Source organism: Callorhinus ursinus, unplaced genomic scaffold (genome assembly GCF_003265705.2).
Source record: "Callorhinus ursinus isolate GAN/ISIS: 27379988/994484 unplaced genomic scaffold, GSC_fseal_2.0 scaffold8, whole genome shotgun sequence".
In the NCBI taxonomy this organism is placed as follows: Eukaryota; Metazoa; Chordata; class Mammalia; order Carnivora; family Otariidae; genus Callorhinus; species Callorhinus ursinus.
The window spans coordinates 39,812,125-39,835,386 of record NW_027397070.1 but is presented as its reverse complement, the minus strand read 5'-3'; the positions used below and the strand labels follow the sequence as shown (position 1 = coordinate 39,835,386).

General features: G+C 32.9%; 1 protein-coding gene across 11 annotated transcripts in view; it reads right to left on the bottom strand.

Moving 5' to 3' along the window:
* The window catches only part of GPHN (gephyrin), a 633,555-nt gene that overhangs the window by 300,871 nt on the left and 309,422 nt on the right, over positions 1-23,262 (bottom strand). For 6 of the 11 annotated variants that reach the window (XM_073895379.1, XM_073895381.1, XM_025869865.2 and 3 more), the window contains exon 5: positions 18,671-18,709. The exons of the other annotated variants lie outside the window; for them this stretch is intronic. In XM_073895379.1, coding sequence (XP_073751480.1) covers positions 18,671-18,709 — 39 coding nt within the window. The remainder of the gene's footprint in view (positions 1-18,670; positions 18,710-23,262) is intronic. 11 annotated transcript variants of the gene reach the window in all.

The following is a 23,262-nucleotide window of genomic DNA, read 5'->3' as shown; positions in this document are numbered from 1 at the left end:
ATGGGTTAGCCCAGTGATGGGTATTAAGGAGGGCACATATTGCATGGAGCAGTGGGTGTTAGACGAAAACAATGAATGATGTACTGCATGGTGACTAACAACATAAAAAAAAGAAAGAAACAAGCTCCTACTTTAGGCCTATATGTACTACTTGCAAATGGCTCACTGCCAACTGATTTTAGAAAGTCTAAAACTTTGCTCTTTTGCCCTGAGATGTGATAATTCTCACTGTGGCCTCTTTACAAAGTATCTACATTAAGAACATGTAATTATCACGTTTAAAGTTCTCATTTTGCAAAACTGGATTCTCACCAAAACAGGCACATGTGATAAAGTGAGAAGAGCAAGAAATAGGTGAAGTAAAGGAAGTGGGATGAGTGGAAGAACTGCTGAGAAGAGAGAAAAAAGCAAAAACAGCTCCTTTCTATTTTAATTATCATTATAAAGTGTTGTATTTTGTCATCTCATACCACCCTCAGTTTTAAAATTAGAAGCCAATTGGGAAAGAAGAAAATGAGTAAGTCCTTCCTAAAAAGAAAGAAATCCAATATTTCTGTTGTTTTGAGAAAAACTTAACTAAGTAGAAGTTCCATTAGTAAAGACGAGAGAAAAATGTATACACATAAGTGTCTGGAGCCTATGACCTGCTGTAGCTTGAATTAAACAAGTTGCTCTACAGTTTTGCTCATCTAAAAATTGATTATAGAGCTACTAATGTCTCAGTTTATGATCAGGCTTTTTATTTATAATCTAATAGTATTTCATTGTTCACATATTAAATGATTATCAGTTTATGTTTTTATGCCTCTGGAAATTTATCTATCTCTCAGTTTTCCATTTGTAAAAAGGGGTAATGATATTTGTTACTCTTCTTAAAAAACTAAAGTGTTAACACTATCAAAAAATTTTAGCTAACTGAAAGGATGTCACAATATAATACTAGTATGACAACATACACCACATTAAATTTATAATGCTCTGACAAAGGCTCTTATTTCTCTTATTCACCACACTGGAGAGTTAAACATGAGTAATATTTTTAATATTTACATAATTCAATAATTGTAAGTTTTTACTTACGGTCCTTTCTTATAAAACACCTACTGATATTTTCTATTTAAATAATTAACATATTCCTGTATACAGAGGAGATTTATTACTTCTCTTTTTGTAAATTCTATGACTAATCCAATGCCACAGGGTAAATCAACTCAGACCTATGGACTCCACCCAATTCTGAACTTAATCTATTAATCTGTTATTGTATGTTTTCAGTTTATAAGACATTGCACCCTATTCAGACACAGGAATGATTTTTTTCTCTGCTTAAACGCAATAAAACATATAAAATACTTAGTATCATTCCTAATATATATCAAATACTTAACAAATGTTGGGTACTATTATTTATACTAACACACAAATCTAAAGTCACCTATGTTGTAGAAATTGTTATAGCCAAAGCAATTGTGAAAACTGAATAGTTCTATAAGAAAGAATAAAGGATAGAAATTATGAGAGGAATATGTCTGTTTTTGAATGTACATGAATTACCAAAATGTCTAAAGAATGTAACATGCTAGCAACAATCTTGAAAACTTAATGAAGAATTATCAGGAGCAGCAGTTTTGAAGACACTGATTACCAAGAAGATAGCCTTGGACATTACCATACCTCCGAAGGAGACTGGGAAAGGAATGTGAGAAGATAGAAAATATCTTTTGAAGGAAAAAGAACTCAATAGCACCTCTTGATTTACGCTTTTGCCTAAGTCCAACAGAAAACAGCAATGTAGGGATGCCTGGCTGTTGCAGTCAGCTAAGTGTCTGGCTCTTGCTTTTGCCTCAAGACATGATCTCAGGGTTGTGAGATCAAGCCCCACATCGGGCTCTATGCTCAGCGCGTTGTCTGCTTGTCCCTCTTCCTCTGCTCTCCCCCATTCTCTCTCACAAATACATAAATGAATAAAATCTTAAAAAGAAAGAAAACAGCAGTGTGATTATGTTCCTAAGCAAAGATGAAAAAATGTGTCCATAACTTTATATTAACTTAAATTTCCCTAACAATCATACACTAAAAATTAAAGCTGTAAAAACAACAGCTGTCAGGATGGGAATAAGATTCAGGATGGTGAAAAATAGGGTAACACAAAGAGGCAATGTTCCACTCAATTCAAGTTAATGCTCTGCTGTTCATATTAAACACAGGGTTCTTAACATACTCATTTTCAATCAACTATTATTATACTTCATAGTACAAAAATTTACTTTTTAAGAGCCTCCACATATACAAGAATGGATTAAAAAATTCAGTAAGTTACAACCTGGAAGAAATAGAAAAGGAAGAAGACATTATTTATTAAATAAAATTGACATAAGTTAGATGAAGGAAAATCTTTACCTTTATTATATTGGAAGAAAAATCTCTTAACAAGAAACTTAAAAATAATCAGAGGCCTAATTTGTAAAAACTGTTCTAAAAAGAGGTGCAGATATCCTTTACCACTGAAAAAGATATAACAACAGGAATGCAAAAAAATCATAAATATAAAGTCTTAGAAAATTAAATATCAGTTCTCATATACACTTTAATTTGAAAACGTGTATAAAATATTTTATTCAATGAAGTTCTTCCAAGGAATCATAATTTTTATAGACTTGCGCACACGCACACACACACACACACACACACACACACACACACATTTTTTAGTGTGGAATTTGGGGTTAATATCTCCAAATCAGGATCTGTAATTTAAGCTTTGAAGATTGCAGACTCTTTCAGAACATCCATACTATAGTACTTAGAATAAGGTAGTTTGCTATCCAAATGAAGCCTATGTTGCCCTAAAGACAGATTTAAGAAAAGTCAAAATAGAGTCCATCATTGAAGAAAAAAATTACACTTCATAAAATGAGGAATTGGGATTGAATTCTTTAAGTTAGGGCTATAGAAAACTGAACAGTTGACTTTATTAAGGCAGATGGTAGGAGTGGGAGGAAGTTGGTTGTATCTACTGGCACTAAACAAATCCCATCATCTAGTCAGAATGGGTAGAAAAGATTATCCTTATTAACATACACACAACACACATACCAACATACACACACAGCCATGAGGCTGTTCATTTATAACCTTTCCTCTTTCAATGTTACCTTGATGCCCATTTTAGTCCATTGATATGCTCTAGAAATTGTACCCCTAAGTGTGGCTTAGTTATGCAAGAGCCAAACCAAATTCATAAGAATCAACCAACAAAGGATATAAAAAAAAATCAGTTCTTTTTAAAATTCAGGTTTTTAAAACAAACCTGAAAGATTTGGTAACCAAGCAATATTATTTTATACTTAGGTAATTATGAATAGGTTAACTTGGGTCTTCTCTTCACATAAAAAATTAAGTATCCAAGAGCAGAGGATACCCAATGCAGGAACATTAAGTGGGACAGATGGAAATACATTTTGCTCAAAACTGCAATAGGAAGGGCAGACTTCTATACCTAACAGAATTTGCCTCTAGGGAAAGGACAGAAAACAAAGAAATAGGTGGGAATGTGGGGAACAGCAACACTAGATTCTGTCATGTACTGGTTTCCCAGTTTGGGATTTTTTCCCTTAATGCAAGCTTCCCAGAAGCTATGAGATATTTTGAAATTTTCTCTGAATAATTTTCAGATACCACAGCTTCATCAAATTCTCTATCTTTTTAAAGCTTTTTCTATTACAAAATGATGAGTCAATGTAAGGAATATTTTCCTTAATCTTCTGACCTGTCTCTGATCAGCAGCAATGACAAGAAGATATCGAAGAGAAACATTAGTTGTTTAAACTGAAGGAATCAGAAAAAAAAGAATAAAATTATGACATAGTATTCATTCCCAGCACCTCAAAATAAATCTGGCCTAAATCAATCAGGGCAAATGTAGGTCTACTCTTAAGGCTAGTTATAAAAATGGAGATTAAATCTGATTTGTTCTTGTGTCATTGAGAGAGGTAGGTCAGGAAGTTAAATAAGTAGTAATTACTAGAAATCAAAACATTAGTCTGTGAAAAGTGGTTAAGATTATTAAAGCAGAGGACAAATGATAAGGGTCATTATCATAACTGAAAAGCAAGCTCAGATATTTAAGTTTTACCTTAGAGCAATATGAGACACTATAATGTTTTGAGTCTAATATGACATATTCAGGCATAAATCTTTAAAGACAAGGTCACCGCTTTTGGTTAAACTATAGATAACTGTAACTTAAGACTCCAAAATGAGTGGGTTTTCAATCCTGGCATTTTTTTTCTTTCAAGATTTTATTTAAATTTGAGTTAGTTCACATATAGTGTAGTATTAGTTTTAGGGGTAGAATTTATTGATTCATCCGTTGAATATAACATCAGTGTTCATTATATCAAATACCCTCCTTTAATGCCCATTACCCAATTGCCCTATCCTTCCACCTACCTCCCCTCCAGCAGCCCTCAGTTTGTTCCCTATATTTAAGAGTCTCTTATGCTTTGCCTCCCTCTCTGTCGTTATTTTATTTTTCCTTTCCTTTCCCTATGTTCATCTGTTTTGCTTCTCAAATTCTATATATGTGTGAAATCATATGGTATTTGTCTTTCTCTGTATTATTTCGCTTAGCATAATACACTATAGTTCCTTCCACATTATTGCAAATGGCAAAATTTCATTGTTGTTGACAGCTGAGTAATATTCCATTGTATAGATATACCACATCTTCTTTATCCATTCATCAGTTAATGGACATTTGGGCTCTTTCCATGTTTTAGCTATTGTTTTCAATCCTGGCATATTAAGATCATTCTACAGGTTGGTTTCAAGATTTTTCAGAGTTTTTCAATTAAGTGGGATAGTAAAATTATTATAAATCAGAGGTAAAATTATTATGTGGGAGGAGCAAAACTTTTAATATATATTATCTTACATTAAAATATACTATTTTTATTATGTAATAAAAGATTTTATTTATTTTTTATTTATTTTTTAAATTTAAGTAGGCTCCAAGCCCAGTGTGGAACCCAACATGAGACTCGAACTCACAACTGTGAGATCAAGACCTGAGCTGAAATCAAGAGTCAGACGCTTAACCAACTGAGCCACCCAGCTGCCCTGTGATAAAAGATTTTAAAAAGTTATTGCCTAAAACATAAAAGTGGAAAGGCACGTAGCAGCAAAAAAATTACAACACTGAATACATCAGGAAGAGAAAATAATACAATGCTTATTCAGTTCAGTTTTGAAATATATGATCTTCATCAAGAAAACACTTTAGAACTTTTAATATAAACCACAAATTTAATAGGTACATGGTACCCTAGGATTTGATATATTGTTTTCCTAATAAATATGGTCTATTTTCTATCCAAAATTATAGAACAAGTTTCTGTATTATATTATGAACCTCAAAGTAGACATTTCACATATTTACAACACAAAATGAAAACCTGTGTAAAATAATTTATAACTTTTTCAGTACTTTGAAGATATTATTTTTGTCTGTTTCATTCCAATGTTGTTTAAAAGCCTACTGTCATTCCTTTGTAAGTGATCTGTCCTTTCTCTCTGGCTACTTTTAAGATCTTCTCTTTTATTTTGGTTTTGAAGTTTCATTTTAATGTATTCAGGCATCAATTTATTTTACTTATCCATCTCAATTTATACTGTATCTCCAGGACATGTGGTTTCATGTTTTTTCAGCAGTTTGGTAAATTTACAGCCGTTACCTCTGTAATCATTGCCTTTCCTCCATTCTCTTCTTTTGGGGCTTTGATGTAATGTAGTTTGGACCTTCTCATTTCTTTCTTCATACCTTATGTCTCTCCCATATTTATATAACATCAACTCTCTATGTCATTATTCCAATATGAAGTAGTTTTCTCAGAACTATGTTTCAGTATGCTAATTCTTCTTCTGGTCTAATCTGCTGTTTCATCTGTTCACAGATTTAAAAATTTTAATTTATATTTTCTCATTTCTAGGAGTCCTATTTTCTTCCAAATTGCTCATTCAAAAATAATGGTCTCTTGCAATGTTTTTACCTTGTGTGTCTTTGTTCTTTTGAAGATTTCATCATAGGTAGCTTAAACATACATCCTGGCTTATCAGGGACAATTTGATAAACTTCTCTTGTGCCTGCATCCTGTCTGGTTTAGCATTAGTCCTAAACAAAAATTCCCTAGTATGAAAAATGAATGATAGTGGTCACCAAATCTGGGATGTGCTGTATTTTGTATTTGACAGTTCTAGTGGTTGTCACATTTTTCAGTCCCCCTATTGATTAATGGTTTTGCTGATATTCATTACTTGATCTTAATCTGTTGGGAGTATATCTTACCTAAACTAGGGAAAATTTCCTTTGGTAAAAATTTATTTCTGCTTCTCCCTTTAACTAGAGGGTACCTTCAAGCACTGACTGGTTCCACTTCAACCTCCCACAGTGGTCTCACAGACTCAGGGAATCCCAGACTGAATTTCACATATTGCTGTTTGTCCAAGCCTAAGTGTCTCACCAACACTGTAGCTATAGCCATCTGTCCTCAGGGTGTCTCCTCTGTCTTCAAAGTCCGGTTTCCTACAGTTCTGGCTCCTGCTCCCTGCTGCTCTGACCTCCAACTCATGGTCATTTTGGGAGGAGAGTGACTCTAAAGACAGTGTGTATGTCCTTTAACATGGTATGCCTTACAGGTTATTTCCTTTTAAAACGGATCAAGTTTTTCTACAGTGGGAAGGTTTTTCAAAGTACTAAAACAATAATTATTCCAGGCTGTACCCTCTTTGTAAACTGCTTTATTCCCTATAAAATTAATGTCTTTTATAACATTACACTGAAATTTTTGATATACTGCAGATTGCCCTACAGAAAAATGGTACCAATTTATACTCTGAACAGTGGTCTTTTCTCCCAAACCTTGCTACTTCCAGGCAATCTCTGTTTTAAATAGCTATTTAACTCATGTGTACAAAGCAATACAATATTTTTGATTTTTACATTTCTTACCAATTATAATGAGCACATATTTAAAAACAACTTACTTTTTTCTCACTGCAAACTGCCTGATTATATCTTTTGCCTGCTATTCTATATTGGAGGCCATGTTCTTCCTGTTGAATTATTAAGAAATTTCTACATATTAAAATATTAAAACTTTGGCAGTTGAATCACTTGCAAATATTAATTTTTAACATTTAACATTTGTAACAATTTTTGCTTAGTTGGCATTTCCATTAAGAGGTTTCCAATGCTTAATGATAGGGGGTTCTATCAATATTTTTATTATATTTGCCGGTTTTATGTCTCATCTAGAAAGGTTTCTCTTACCTAAAGATCATAAAAATAACTTAATTTTTAAATCATAAACTTACAGCTTTTAATGTTTAAATATATAATCATCTGTAGTTTAATTTTAGGTTGCATGATCCATTTCCACCAAAATGGATAGCCAATTTCCTCAACATCTTTTATAGATTGACCCTTCTTTCCTTGAACTTCTTGAAATGTCACATTTATAATATGTTAAATTCCAATTTTATACAGTTATATTAATAAATATCATTTGGTGTCATTTATCTCTGACTTTATTTTCCTGTAACATACTAAATACTTTAATCACTGTGCCTTATGTTTTTACAACTGATTAAGGCCTCTCATTGTTTTACTTAAAGAAATCACTAGCTATTTTCATAATTTGTTCTCTTAAAAGTATGCTTAGAAATCAACTTGGTATATTCCCCCCAAAATCCATTGGGAATTATATCACATTCATCAATCAACTTAAGGTAAATTGACAATTTCACAAAAATATTTGCATTTAAGAATATGGCATAACTTCTTAATCATTCAAGCTATATTTTATGTCCTTTAATAAAGTTTTCTTTATTCAAATCTGGCAAATTCCTTTAGTTTATTCTTGAATATTATAAAGTTCACTTTTTTCTGCTATTGTAAATGAGATCTTTTTTTGTTACTTTTTTTTAGAGAGAGAGAAAACACATGAGCTGGGCTTTGGTGGGGGTGAGGAGCAGAAGGAGAGAGAGAAAATCTTAAGCAGGCTCCACGCACCGCACAGAGCGTGACATTGGACTCGATCTCATGACCCTGAGATCATAACCTGAGCCAAAATCAAGAGTCACATGCTTAAACAGCTGAGCCACCCAGGGGTGCCCCCGTCATTACTTTTTCTAATGCTTGTTTCTAACTTAATATTAGCATATAGATTTTTATAAAGTAAAATACTCTTTATTTAGCGATCATGCTGAACTCTTCTTTTTTCTAATACTTTTTCAATGGATTCTTCTGGGTTTTCTAGGTGAATAATCATATCTATAAAGGGTTTACAACATTAAAAAAATTTATGTTAGAGATATTCATCTTCAGAAATATTGATAGGTAATGCTCTGTTATCAAAAGCTATTTGCACACATTTTCTGGGTCACAAAGAGCCAACTATCTTAACCACTGTCTCAGCAATAAATACATCTTTGTAATGACACTATTGCCTGGTGACTATGGGAAACTTTCTGACTCACTGCCTTTATTCTCTCTAGGGATGCATGCACAAACAAAAGTAAAATGCAGCAATCTTCCAACCTAGAAATAACAACTGGGAATTCTGTAAATTCCATCTCAGACAGTCTCTTCTCATTCATATGGATACAATATTTTAACTCCTTTTTTCCTTTCCTCTCTCAACTCTTGCTTTTTGGTGTACACAAGAACACACACACTTCTTGTCTCCTTTTTTCTTCCTGAGCTGAAAACCACCTTATTCACAAATAAATGTATAAATTTAGTGTAAGATAAAAATAAAATAAAAATAGTGAAAATATGAAACAACAGAAAAAAGTTACAAATTTTAAATTAAAATGAAAACAAATAAAAAGCCAATACCATTAGTCTAGACTTGTCCTAGATTGTAGCCAATATTCTTACAGATTCTCCATGAAGATTTTCATCAATTTGTTAATTCTCAACTAATGACATATGTTTTTCTACAAGTTCAAACACTATAGATAAATTTGGATGTGAGTTTGAATTCAATTTTAATTGCTAACATTGAATTATTTTTCTTTACTGTACACATTTTGTATTTCAGTAACACACATAGGCTTTTGAAGGTTGGCTCAGGAAACTATCTTCTGCAAATTTCATATCCAGTTAGTCAAAAAGTGCTATTAGTTTTATCCTAAGAAAGTCATCTGTTTCTTTCTATCCTTGTCTGCCTTTAGCTACTCAGCATCCTTTGTTTGAATATTTCAATAACCTCCTGATTAATGTTAATAGCTAAGTTTATTACCATTCAATCCATCCTCTACTCTGCTGCCAAAATGGTCTTTCTAAAATGCAAATCTCACTACATTCGTTGCTGTTTAACATCTTTCAAAAAAAATCTTCACTTTCTACTAGAAAAAACCCAAATGCCTTTTATATGACACAGTGTCCATCATTTGGCCTTACCTACCTCCAGGCTCTCTCTTGCCAGTTCCCCTTCAAAACCCATTCTGCAGCCAGACTGACCTATTAGCAGACTTAGGATTTCAGCAATTGTTTCTTTACAGTAGATAAATATATATTGGCATATTCATACAATGGATTATTGTATGGTAGTGATAATGAACAAACAACTACATGCAACAAATCAATTTTACAAACATAATGTTGAGCAAAAGAATCCAGATACAATACATTACACAGTATAAAATTTCATTTGTATAAAGTTTACTAAAAAACAAAAACAATCAATGATGCCAAAAGTAAAAACTGTAATACTCTTGAAGGTTGGGCTGTTACTGAAAGGACCACAAGAGGCGGCACAATCTGGGATGTTGACAATCTGGTTTCTTGATCTGCCTGCTGGTCACACAGGTATGTTCATTTTTTGAAAATCCATTAAGTTGTAACTATGCTATTGTGTGCTTTTAGTAAACTTAACGTAAAAGGCAAACAATGATAAAAATAAGAAAAACAGCAATAACAACAGTTCCAATATCACTTCTTTGAAAATTTCCCTAACTCCCTCAGATGAACTTTATCCTACTCCTAATATATCACATACACACCATTACTATATCATGTTATAGTTTATTTATCCAATTCCTTCCATTTCCTAACCATAATGTAACTTCTTTGAGTACTATGATCATAACTTTCTACCCATGTGTCCCCAGCCCCAAGCACAGTGCCTGGCAGTTAATAAGTACTCAATAATATTATGTAAATGAGGATTTCTCAATTTCTGCACTATTACATTTTGGGCTGGAAAATTCTCTGTTGTAAGGATTGTTCAGTGCATTGTAGGATGTTTACCAGCATCCCTGGCTTCTATTCAACTAATGTCAGTAGCAACCCTTCAGTTATGACAACCCAAAACGTCATTAGGCATTGCCAAACGTTCCTCAGGGTACAGAAAATCCCCAGGTTGAGAATCAGTTATATAAATAAATCTTTCTATGGAAAAATTCAAGCCAAGTGTTAAACAGTTCACTTACTGAAAAACTTTGGGCATGAAGTGATTTGCATGTTAGGGGCAACTAAAAAAAAAAAAAGAAAGAAAAGGGATCTTTTGAACACTCGAGGGGAATTAAGCTTTACATATCTGAAAAAGTGTATGAATGCCTTAAATGTCTAGATAATCAAATGGTAACTCACATTAATTGCATGCTAGAATATTTCTTTTGGAATTCCTCTGAAGAAAAATGAGTTTGCCAAGCAAAAAATTGTATAAATAGAAGGACTGTGTATTTGGTATTTAAAAAAAATGATTGTGGGGCACCTGGGTGGCTCAGTCGTTAAGTGTCTGCCTTCTGCTCAGGTCATGATCCCAGGGTCCTGGGATCAAGCCCCGTATTGGGCTCCCTGCTCGGTGGGAAGCCTGCTTCTCCCTCTCCCACTCCCTCTGCTTGTGTTCCCTCTCTCGCTGTGTCTCTATCAAATAAATAAATAAAATCTTAAAAATAAATAAATAAAATGACTGCTATAGTAGCCATGTATATTCAATGTCCTAATCATAAATTTTGCAAAGCTTATTATCTATGAAAGGACAATTAATTCTAGAATATTAAGATTCAATAATTTTCTATCCACAAAGTATTTAACATGAACATTCCATAAAAAATGAATAGTTAGAAAATAAACTATTGTGCATCAGCTATGGAAAAAAAGAAAAAACTCACAAAGGGCATAACTAGCTTGTTAGAAAATAATGTTTGTACTTTATTAACTGCATGCCTTTGATTCAGGATGTGTTTTGGGCTTGACCTCTGCTGTAAGAGGGTAAGTAAGGAAATAATTGAGTACTATTACATTAATAAAGTTTGAAAAAAGAGAAAATAAACTGTATATTTATGTATATCTATATTTATGTGTCAAAATGAAATAGTTAAAATATAAATCTCATTCTGCAAAAATTATTTCCTGACAAGCACTTTCTTAAACTTCTCATTGTAACTAGAATCAGTTTTTAAGAATAGGCTACTGAACCAAAAGAAAACAAAGAAAATGGGCAATATATAAAAGAAAAAAAAAACTAGACAAAGACAAGTATTTAATCTCATTATTAGTCTACAATATGCCAATAAAGCCATATAATTTTTATCAAATTGTTAAGATTAAAAATGATAATGAATGTCCAGTTCCATAAACTGAGAGTATGAACATATAAATATGTACATATATTCTAGAGGGCAATTTGGCAGTATGTATTATGAGACTTAATTTTTAATCAGTTATTCTATTTTAAGGAAATATTTCTAAAGCAATAATCAGAGATATTTTTGACAATTTATATAAAAAGAATGATAGGAATACAGGAAATAAGAAAGAGCCTAAATGGTTCAGACAGGGAACTTAAATTAATCATAGCTTGTTTATACTCTGTAGTGATTGACAACTCCACCCCACCCCGGCCATTTTTTGGTATTACAGTTATTAAATGGCAAAAAGCTTAATTTTTCCCTTCCTACGGAGTGGGGGCGGGGAATTGGAGGGGGAGACGAACCATGAGAGACGATGGACTCTGAGAAACTGAGGGTTCTAGAGGGGAGGGGGTTGGGGGGATGGGTTAGCCTGGTGATGGGTATTAAAGAGGGCACATATTGAATGGAGCACTGGGTGTTATACACAAACAATGAATCATGGAACACTACATCAAAAACTAATGATGTAATGTATGGTGATTAACATAACATAATAAAATAAAAAAATAAATAAAAATAAAAAAAATTTTAAAAAGGAAAAAAGCTTAATTTATATAAAAAAGAGAGTGGTTAAAAAGCAAGGACTATGGAGTCAAGACTACCTAGCTGAAATTCTAATTCTATTACCTTCTACTGGCACTGTGATCTGAGTTATTTTATGATTTAATCTTTCTAAAACTAATTTTCTTAAGTGGTACTCATGTGGTTTGTTATTAGGATTAAATAAGATATTATATAAAGTGCTTATCACAATGCTTGGCATAGAGTAAGTAAACTACAAATTTTAGTAGATAGGATAACAGTTGGGATGATGTGATTAAGAAACCCAAGATATAAACCTTGTATATACGATGGGTATCCAATGTGAAGACTAATCAATTAGTCCTAGGCAATAACTAGGTGTCAAGATTATTCATGATTTTTATTTACGTCATTTTGCTTCCTGTATTTCCCAAATTCTTTTTGGGAAAAAACATTATAATCAGAAATATATATTCAGAAAAAACCAGGTGTTTCTTTTAATATTAATAAAAGGCAAGATAAATATTTAAAAATCTTCACCTTTTCTTTCTCCTAAATGACCATATACTTTTCTCATCTTTAATACTTTAAAATCTCATCTTTAATATTGTGTCACAATAAAAATGTCACCATTTTATGCTTTTATTAAATACTTACCACATACAAAATACTATGTTATACTGTGTTCCTAATACTCTAACACTAACCGGGAGGTATGGAAATTTGAAGACAAATTTTCTTGTTAATAAAATAGGAGCTCTCTGCAGATGGTCTTAAATTTTACTTTTTAGTAACTAATCATAATGAGGAGATAGCTAAAAAGGCTTTTTACTTTTACTTTCTCACAAGATCAATCTTAATTTTGATCAGAAGGCATTGAGTTGAGAATGAGAAAATACAAATTTAACTTATAAGAGATTTTTTCTTTCAGAATATTTGCTTAATTGGGATTATTACCTCTAACTGCAAAGTAAATACATATCTACTACTATTGTATGGCTAGAAACAAACCAAAGAAAAATTGATTCCTGAACATCTGAGATGTTTTTATACTGCTGACATGAATAAAACATAATCTCTATATCTCTATTTCTTCATAAAGACGAAATATTATAAGAAATCGAAAAAGTGTTCAGAGATAAACACAAAATTGGATGGTTTGTATTTTGTATACTTTCAAATATCTAACTAGTGAACTTTTCAAGTACTGATTTTGATATTCATGAAATTAAATACTATTAAATATACATAAAGGATCTTTGTATCAAATAGTTGCCATAGATGACGCAATGAACTTCTCACAATGATCTTTCTCGCTCCACTGGACCTCTGTGCCACAGGTGTAATACATTAATTTTTGCTAGCAACATTGAAATATTTGATGATGGGATAGCAAAGAGGAGAGAAAGAGATTAGGGGATGTAGAGTCTAGCTATTAGTGACTGCTGTTGTCATGGTCTATATTCAAAACCGAAAGAGTAAAACTACTTCCATAAAATGTTTATGTAAGGAAGCTATATCTTCCTTTGCAAGGTCCTGAATTTGCCCCACTGTCTTCAGGAAAGAATGACAACTTGTTCGGTAGGGGTAGTTGCCTACAAAGAATCTCTTAATAGCAAGGAAATTTAGGGGATTTTCTTGTTATTAAATGTAAAACAGACTTGAGTCCTAAAAAGGGTGTGATAGGAAAATTGCCTTTTCAAGTTAACTTTCACAAAAAAGAAACACATTATATAACATTATTTTCAGTTTAGCTTTCCTTAAAATAAAAACAGGATTTCAGAGATCACAAGAAAAGGAAAAGTATATTTATTACTAATAAAATGTTACTTATATTTTCCTTTATCCCAGATCTTATACCTTAAAATTTCTGCATAATCTTTATTTTGCACTAAAAATGTTTCCCAGAATAAATACAAGTGAAGCAAAATCTTTTAGAATTATTCACTTTTTTAAGAAAACAAGTTAAATCTGGATGTAATTTCTATTTTGGTCCTTCTCTCCTGACATGAGAACTTTGATCTTCCCTCACCTGTGCTGACAAAATAAATAACTTTAGTAGGACATCAGGAGATGGGAGGAAAAAATAGGTTACTAAAACTTATCTTAGGTATAAGCACTTTAAAGAGATTCCCTTAAAGCAATCATTGTGAATTAGTGAGCCAAAAGGAATGAAGCTTACTGCTCTCAAGTTTGATGGCACCCATCAATATAGGGAGGACAGATAAATTCCTAATTCAAATGGCTAATTAATCAAATTCATAATAAAAACTAATGAATATAACTGAAACTTCTGACACCAGGAATTCAAGCTAGTTTTAGTTGACAGTGAGAATGAATTAAATTCCCAAACATTTTCAACATTGGTATGTAGCTATACGCCCAAGAGGAGAATACCTCATTGTGCTTGCAATAACATTCAAGAACAACCTCCTGAACATTAGTTATCAGTTTTTTTCTAGTCATTCTCTACTTTTCCACTATAAAATTAATAACATTGGGTTTAGATAATGCTATTTATTAACAGCTACCAATGAAATCACTAATTGCCACTGAATACTCCAGGTTTCAAAATTAAAGAGATCCTTATTGGCATTTAAACTATTACCAGAATCCTTCAGTTGTGATGAGGCATTAATTATAGAAGGCATTCTTACTCCGAATCACTGAAGCTTAGAAGAAGTGAAAGGATTTCCTTATACACAATTACTCTGACTCTGAATATTTTCTCTGAAGAACTAGAAGAAAATAACAAAATTTTGAAATGATACTAGAAATGCATTTTGTTGTTGTTGTTAAATATCTTTTCCCCTCTTTTGGAATGTAAGCTCCTTGAGAACAAGGCCTTATCTTTGTGTTACATACTCCTAACAGACTACATAGCACAGAACAAGCCTTTTAAAAACAGGTTCTGAGAGAATTATTGGAAATTATAAATTAACTTCTCTCCTACACATATAGAATAGTACTAGTTTATGTACCACTCTTGGGAGAATTGAGAAGCCCCTCAAATCATTTTTTTGTGTTTGATAGTTTAGATGAGAAATCTTGGCTGAGAAAAGCTAGACAAAGTATGTAAAATCACCAAAAAATTGTTAACAAGTGAAAACATTATCACCTAATGGATTCAAAGTCTTCTTTCCTAAATCCATTTTTATTGCATATTTAACTACTTCAGTTTTAAACTCCTTAAAGACAAGACCAATTCTTCCCAACTTTTGGAACTCCTGTAAGGTCTAGAATACTATGGTATAGAGTTCAATTTAACTCACATTGTGTTTTACCAGTGGATTAAAACACACGTACATGCATACACATATTGCCTAAACCATATCTCCAACCTACTGAACCAGAATCTCTGGGGGTTGGGTCAAAGGCATCTTTTTAGAAAAATCTCTATAGGTAGAAAACTGGGTATCCAGAATTGAGTATCAGTGAATTTAAAATGAATTCCTGTTAGTGTTGCTGGTTCCTATAAACGTGTAACCTAGTTGCCTCATCTCAATCCCATTATCTTCATTTAAACCTTGCCTTTCAAATGCTTACTTCTTTAAAAGTCTGCATTATTCCATCCCAAAGACTTGCCATCATCTGTCCTAAAGTTGGTATATATTTTAATTCAATGTCCTTCAGAATCATCTTTGCTGTCCTTCAAACATGAATCATCTGTCCAATTTCATTCTCCCTTTCATTCTTAGAATGTAAGGTCTTCCAAATTTCACTTGGTCTTCTGTGTCTTCCTAAAAGTTTATAATTTCTTCTGTTTCTCATACAATATCTTGGACTTAACCATCTTTCATGTTACTTATATAGTTCCCCTGAGGTCTTTAATTTCCTCTTAGACAAGAATATTAAAAGCTATGGAGTTCACTTCTACATAAATACCCAAAGAATGAAAAGAAAAACAGACCCTTGCACACCAATGCTAATGGCAGTATTATTCATAATAGCCAAAAAAATGGAAACAACTTAAGTGTTGTCTATCAACAGATGAATGGATAAACAAATTGTAGTATACACATAAATGGAATATTAGTCTTAAAAAGGAAGAAAATTCTGATATATGCTACCACATGAATGAACCTTGAAAATACTATGTTAAGTGAAATAAGTCAAACACAGAAGGCCAAAATTTGTATGATTCTACTTATATGGGGCAAATCCTAGAATAGGCAAATTCTGAGACAGATACTAAAACAAAGGTTACCAGGGGGTGGGGGAAAGAGAAATGGGGGATTACTGTTTAATGGGTACCGAGTTTCTGTTTTGCATGATGAAAAAGTTCGGGAAACAGTGGTAATGGTTGTACAAAATGTACTAATGCCACTGAATTGTATACTTAAAATGGTTAAAACAGTAAATTTAATGTTATGTGTATTTTGCCACAATAAAAAAAATAAAAAGCTACTGAAATTATTTTCTTGACTTTTCTACAGACTTTTTCTTCATACTAATTTTATCTCTATTATTAAAGGAAAAGGAAAAAAAGTCCATACCCTTTTTCTATATTCCCTAAATTTATCACTCTCTTTTTAGCTTTTTCCTTTTCCTTTTCCTCATTTTTCATAAAAATAAAATAAAATTTAATATGGATACTCAGAATTTTCCACACTTAAGCACAATGATGTTGTGGATACATACACACAAAGAACACCTCAAAAGTACACACAAAGAACACTTCAAATCTATACACACACACTTGCACACACACACACACACACACACACACCCCACTTTCAATTTCCTTAGACTTTTGAAATTGTTTGCAAGTTTCACCAAAATTCTTCACTTCTTGTTTGATCTTGTTTTTCATTTAAATGTAAGTAAATAAGACATCAAGCTTCAAGCAAATAATTTTGTATTCCAAGTTCTTTTCAGATGTCAAGTACTTAGCAAATAATGGGAAAATGTCAATTTAAAGTTTACCCACACACAAGAAAATATAGTCTAAAAGGAGGGAAAGATAAATACATCAAAAGGATCTCTAAAGAACTGATATTACATAAATTATGGGGTGGCTGGGAAATGATATTCTCAAAGAAAAATGGAGCAGGGTGGAAAGCTACTTTAATCTAACCACAAAGAACTATGACTAAATTTATTATTTTTTTGAGATGAAACTTTTAAGTTTTAAAAAATTCTTCCAGTCTTACTAAAAAGGATAAAATTAGTAGGAGTAACTCATCCTCATGAAACCCTGAAACATGGAAAATAAAACAGGAAATAAATTTAATATATGGAAAATCATTGAAAGATCCCATATACAAGAAACAAAAGCACATAATATATGATGTGAAAGCTCAACTGAAGCAAAGATGATAAATTATTTGAAAAAAATCTATTGCTAAATAAAGGGAAGAATGTGGAGTTGTTTAAAAAAGCAGGAAGGATGGGTGATAATTTAAAAGTCAGTTTAGGAGTAAACTGGACTGGACTGTTAAATAGTGAAGCATTTTCCTATTTCTAAGGTATGTTTGGACAATACGTAGGCAACACTTTTCTTGGAAATAAAATCTGATCAGGGTTACAAGACAACAGAGGAACAATGCCAGTGATTTACCAGATGTAGAAAAGTATAAAGGAGGCAATATGAGCCGATCAGCAAGTTGCAAGGCTGAGTACAGAGGAGATGAATGCAATGTCTCAAGTTAATTAATGGAGCAGCCATGTGCAGCAAATAGGTAAAGGAGACAGTAGTCAAGCAAACTCAGTTAGCAGTCCAACTTAGTGGCATAAGACAAGTGGAGATAGGTAGCAGAAGTGCTAAACAATCTGAACTTACTTATAATATTACAGGCATAGATTGGGCAGGGCAAGATCAAGCAGGCAGATGGCATAGCACTTGGAAGCCATGATATAAATGGTAGGAGAGCAGATAAACAGGGCTGGGTAGTCTAAAATGCTAAAATAGCTGATGGATATGGCAGTATCAGGCCATCTGCTGATAGACAAAGTACCAGTAAGTGAAGAATGCAAATCATTCAGCAAATGCATAAAGTGGGGCAAAAAGTAGAGGCAAAAATCAAAGGCAGTCAAAGCAGTAAGACAGAACAGCAGAGAAGCAATGACAGATCATCAGAAGCAGTTGTGTAGGGTAGGAAAAAGCTGTCAGCAGGGGAACAAAAACATCATTCAGGAAAAGATGAAATCGAGAATAAAGCAGTCTCCTGAACTGGGTTTCTTTCATCTAGGAAACAGTCATCAATAAACTGCATATGAGAATCCACAAGAGAATAGCACACAAATGGAAATAGCAGATGAATCTGAACTCTATTGCCCAGGGATACAGAATGATCCTAGAACATAGATACATAACAATCCACAAGGAAATTAAATGGATGGGAAAAATGGGTCCAAGCATTCTTTATGATGATAAAAAAAAAAACCAAAACACTAAAAATTATTAATCTGGAAATGATTGGCTGGGATTGAAGTCTTCGCTTACCCCTTTCTGGAGCCCACAAAATGGGAATGTTGGGAATTTCTGCAGCAGAAAAACAGAAGAGAAAAGGGATTTCTGACTCCCAGTTTGAGGAAAGCAGGTCAAATTTAGGGCTGTATGAACTGGTTCAGGGAAATTAGAACCAGCCTGAACCTTCTCCATTCCTCAGAATCAACAATTTCTGAGATTTGGAAAAGGTTTAGGAAGCCCTCACCCCATCATTTCCCACAACCTCCCCTCTCACACTTACCTCCAGTGCAAACAGTTTCCAGCAAGGAGGTACTTGGGAAAACTCACTCCCATGTTTATACCATGGCAAAATTTGAGGATGGCCAACTAATAGTACTTCCTGTGTACGTCAGGTTTCTGATTCAGTGGGATCCCTGCTATTTGTGAGTGAGCAGAGGGGATAGGTTACTAGAAACTACCTACCTCTTTGAAAGTGGATGAGGGAAAAAAGGAAGGGCAGTAATACCAATAAATAAATAGTAATACTAGTAAATACCTTGATGATCTCATTGTCATGGATTTTAATTCTATTAAGATGCTGATGATTTTTTAAAAAGTCTCCATCTTAGACTTCTCTTCTGAACTCCAGATGCATCTGTCTAATTGCCAATTTAACATCTCCACTTGGATATCTAAAAGTAGTTTGTTTCCATGACCAAATTAAAACTGATCTCTCTAGTCAAACCTACCCTTTCCACAGTATTTTCCATTTCAGTAAATGGCAATTCCATCTTTTCAATTGCCCTAGTCAAAATCCTGGGTCTTATACTTGACTTCTCTCTTTCTCTTATTTTATGTTACCTCTATCTTCAAAATATATAAATAATGTATTTCTCACTACCTTCACCTCTATCATTGGTCTAAATCACTATCATTTTTCACCTGGATTAATTCAATAGCCTCCTAAATTGTTTCCCTATTAAAATGTAAGTCAAATTATGTAGTACCTCTGCTCAAAACTCTCCATTATACTAAGGGTGGCATACAGATTCTACATGATCCATGGCTTGCTCCCTCTCCTCCTTTATGTCTTTGCTCAAATGTCACCTTATCAATAAAGCCCTCCTTGATGGCTTTTTAAAAATTACAACTCTCCTTCCTGCCTGCACTATCTATTCACCTTCCATGGTTTATTTTTATCCACAGTACTTATCACCATCTCTAATACTATACATTTTTTTGCTTACCCCCATATTTGTGTCACCCACTAAAATGTAAATTTCATAAAGGCAGGGACTTTTGACTTCTTTGTTTATTGCTATATCTGCAGCATCTTGAACAATGCCTGGCATATATACAGCAGGCACTCAAGATTATTTGAATCTATGAAGTGTTAATTTCTTGCGGTGCATTACCTTTCTGTCTTAAATTCTCAGAGCATTCTTCTGAAAGCTCACTTGCTATGAGCCTTTGATTAACGGAGGAGATACTAGTACACTATAAGGTAGGAATATTCCAAAATAGGGGTTGGCAAATCATATCCAAGGGGACAAATCCTGCCTGCTGCCTGTTTTTTGCATTGCCTTCAATCTAAGAGTGATTTTAAATTTTTAAATGATTGAAAAAAAAACAAAAGAAGAATAATATTTTATGACATGTGAAAATTATATGAAATCCAATTTCAGTATCCATAAATATTTATTGGGGCACAGTGAGGCTCATTCATTTATATCATCTTACAGTGGCTTTTGTGCCAGAGGGCTGGCAGAGTTGAGTAGTTATGATAGAGAGTACAGAACCCACAAAGCCTAAAGTATTTATTGTCTGGACCTCTACAGAATAAGTGTGCTGACCCCTGTTCAATGGTATTTTATATGTAGAAGGCAAAGAGTAATAACCAAAGTTTAAGCAATGATAAACTAGAGCATTATTTTTAATACTGTTGCTGCTGTCGCTGAAGATACACCTAAGAGGGAAGATGCATTTATACTAGGATCTGCTTTCAGTATATATAAAAGTAGCCTTCTCATTCCTCTAAATGGTATTTAATACTGGTGGTGATATTCATACATCTATCGACCCTACAAAAGCAGCCGCATCTTAAGGGTTAGGGTACAGTATAGGTAAAGATAAATCTTAAACATGGCAAAAAGGAAGGGAATGAGAAAGTAAACAAGGCCCACAAAGAGAGTTCATATTGAAGTATCACATAATTAACCAATATTCTATTTAACATACCCTGTTTAACAATAGTGGGAAATCGGCATAATGTGAATCTCTTTTGAACCTCATCAATGGGGTTATACTAAACTGACCTCATTATAATGGGGTCTCCTAAACAACTGTAGTCTTCAATCACCACAAGCAATACTTTTATAGAAAAGTATTTTAAAAATTTGCAAAACCCTATTCAAAATCACCTCATAATCACCTGTCTTACCTTTCCTTACATAAAGTTTCACCTTAAGGATTAAGACATACAAGTATATCATATGCTACAATCAAACTTATGGAAAGGGGTGGAGAAGGTAAAGGGGAAACAAATTATCTCAATGACACCCAGCACTATAATGCTACCTTTAACCTTCATAAAGAAATATAATTTATGGCCTCTTACAACAATTGGTCCTTGCAGCACAATATTATCAACTGCTTCTTTCACATTGCTATCTTGACCTTTGGTATCTTCATGAAACTGACAGCAGTTCATTTTCGAACTCCATACTTCCAACAGCTTTACTGCTTCTTTCTTCTCAGCATCTTTTAAAGAAATCTTCCCCTAAATTGTCACCTGTGTGTCAGTTACTATGATTATCTAAAATGGTTACTCCCTTCACTGGGCATTTTGTCCTCTTCTCTTTAATATCAGCCATGCTCTTTCCAAGTTCCAACATGAGAAAATAATATTGGTAAAATTATTAGAATCATTCCAAATAGTTTATTTTGTTATCTGAATCTACTTTCTGACTCCCTATCAGTTTCTTTTTGTGGTAGGCAATAACATAAAGTCACAAATATTCTGCTGTTCTACAGTGGCATTCTAAGAAGCTCAGAGAACTTGACAGGTATAAATCCATTTGTTGTTATCTTTTATATTTTGTGTGAAAAGCAACATTAAGTCTGTTTTATAGATGGAGGTCTACTATAGAGACATGAATTCACATTCTTGATTCCAGATAATGAAGAAAGGAATATCCTAAAAACTTCATTCCTACAACTATATCTCTAGATAAATATACTTTTGGCACTTTATATTTGTAAAATATTTAATGATATTTTGTTGTCATTGTCTTAGTATATATTTTGTAAAACTGAAGTATTCTGGCATGCCAGCCTCTGCTCATTTTACGAGAGTAGGCTTGTAACGATGAGCTGGAAAGATGATTTCAAGATACTATCACTCTGATAAATTCAAGGTAAAGATCAATATTTAGCATGTCATGTCTATTTCTTTGTCCTTTCCCACAGCTATACCATTGTATACTTTAGGTTCTATCCTACTGGATTTTTTTCCCTAGAGAAAATTCTTTCAATATTTATTCAACCATTATCTACTTATTTTTAAGCTAAAGCTATATTTCTATTGTAGGTAATAATAGCAAATATTTATGTAGCAAATAAATACTTTTTTAGTGTTTTACTTATGTTAGTTCACATAGTATAACTATCCTATGAGGTAAGTACTCTTACTCTTTCTATTTTACACATAAGAAAACTGAGGTATATAGCAAGTTAAGGAAGTTGTATAAGGTCACTAGTAAAAGGTAGATCTAGGATTCAAACCCAAGTAGTCTGTGTTCTTAAATACTTTGTTATGCTGCCTCACAAATGGTTTATATGGGCAATACTACTTTTCTAGTAAGAGTTTTCTAAATAGATATGGAATTTACCATAATAAGTGTATTTGTAATTATTTGTATGTTTACTGATAATGATCATCTTAAGGGCCTCCAAAAGCTAAGTACATATTCTCATACAGAATAGGCATACAATTAAGAAACATACTTAAGGGAATGAAAACAATGTTATATATATGAGTTCTTCATATATGAAATTTCTGGTTTTGCCTTACGCTCAAAATTCTAAAATTCTGACCTTGAGGAACAATGTACCTTTCCCTTTTTATTCTTACTATGTGGAATATAAGCCTTTCAATGTAATAGTTTTAAATTCAATGTCACTTATTGCCCTAATTACTTTATCTAAATGACTGAATTTTGTATCTTTACCTTTCCCCTGGTACAATTATACCAAGGAGCTTTTCTTTTTAATGCATAAATAAAATAGAGGTTGAATATCTTGGGAAAGATTGTGTATGGTGGAAAAAAAAGAATGCAAAAAAATACAAAAGTAATTGGACTTAAGGGGAAAATATGATATTTATCTTCAAATATTAGGAGAACTATCATGTAAAAAAGAAATTTACATTCTTTGTACAGTGCAAAGAAGAATTAGAACCATGAGGTAGAAAGGGTAAGGCACCAGGTTTCAGTTTGATATGTTTGTACTTTCAAACAACAGAGTTGCAAAAGCAACAGACTCCCAGATGGAAGATGTAGCAATTGAGATGTTCAGACAAAGGTTGGGAATGATGAAAAGGTATGCTAGGACTTTGAACATAATGGCCTTTGAATTCTTTTCAAACT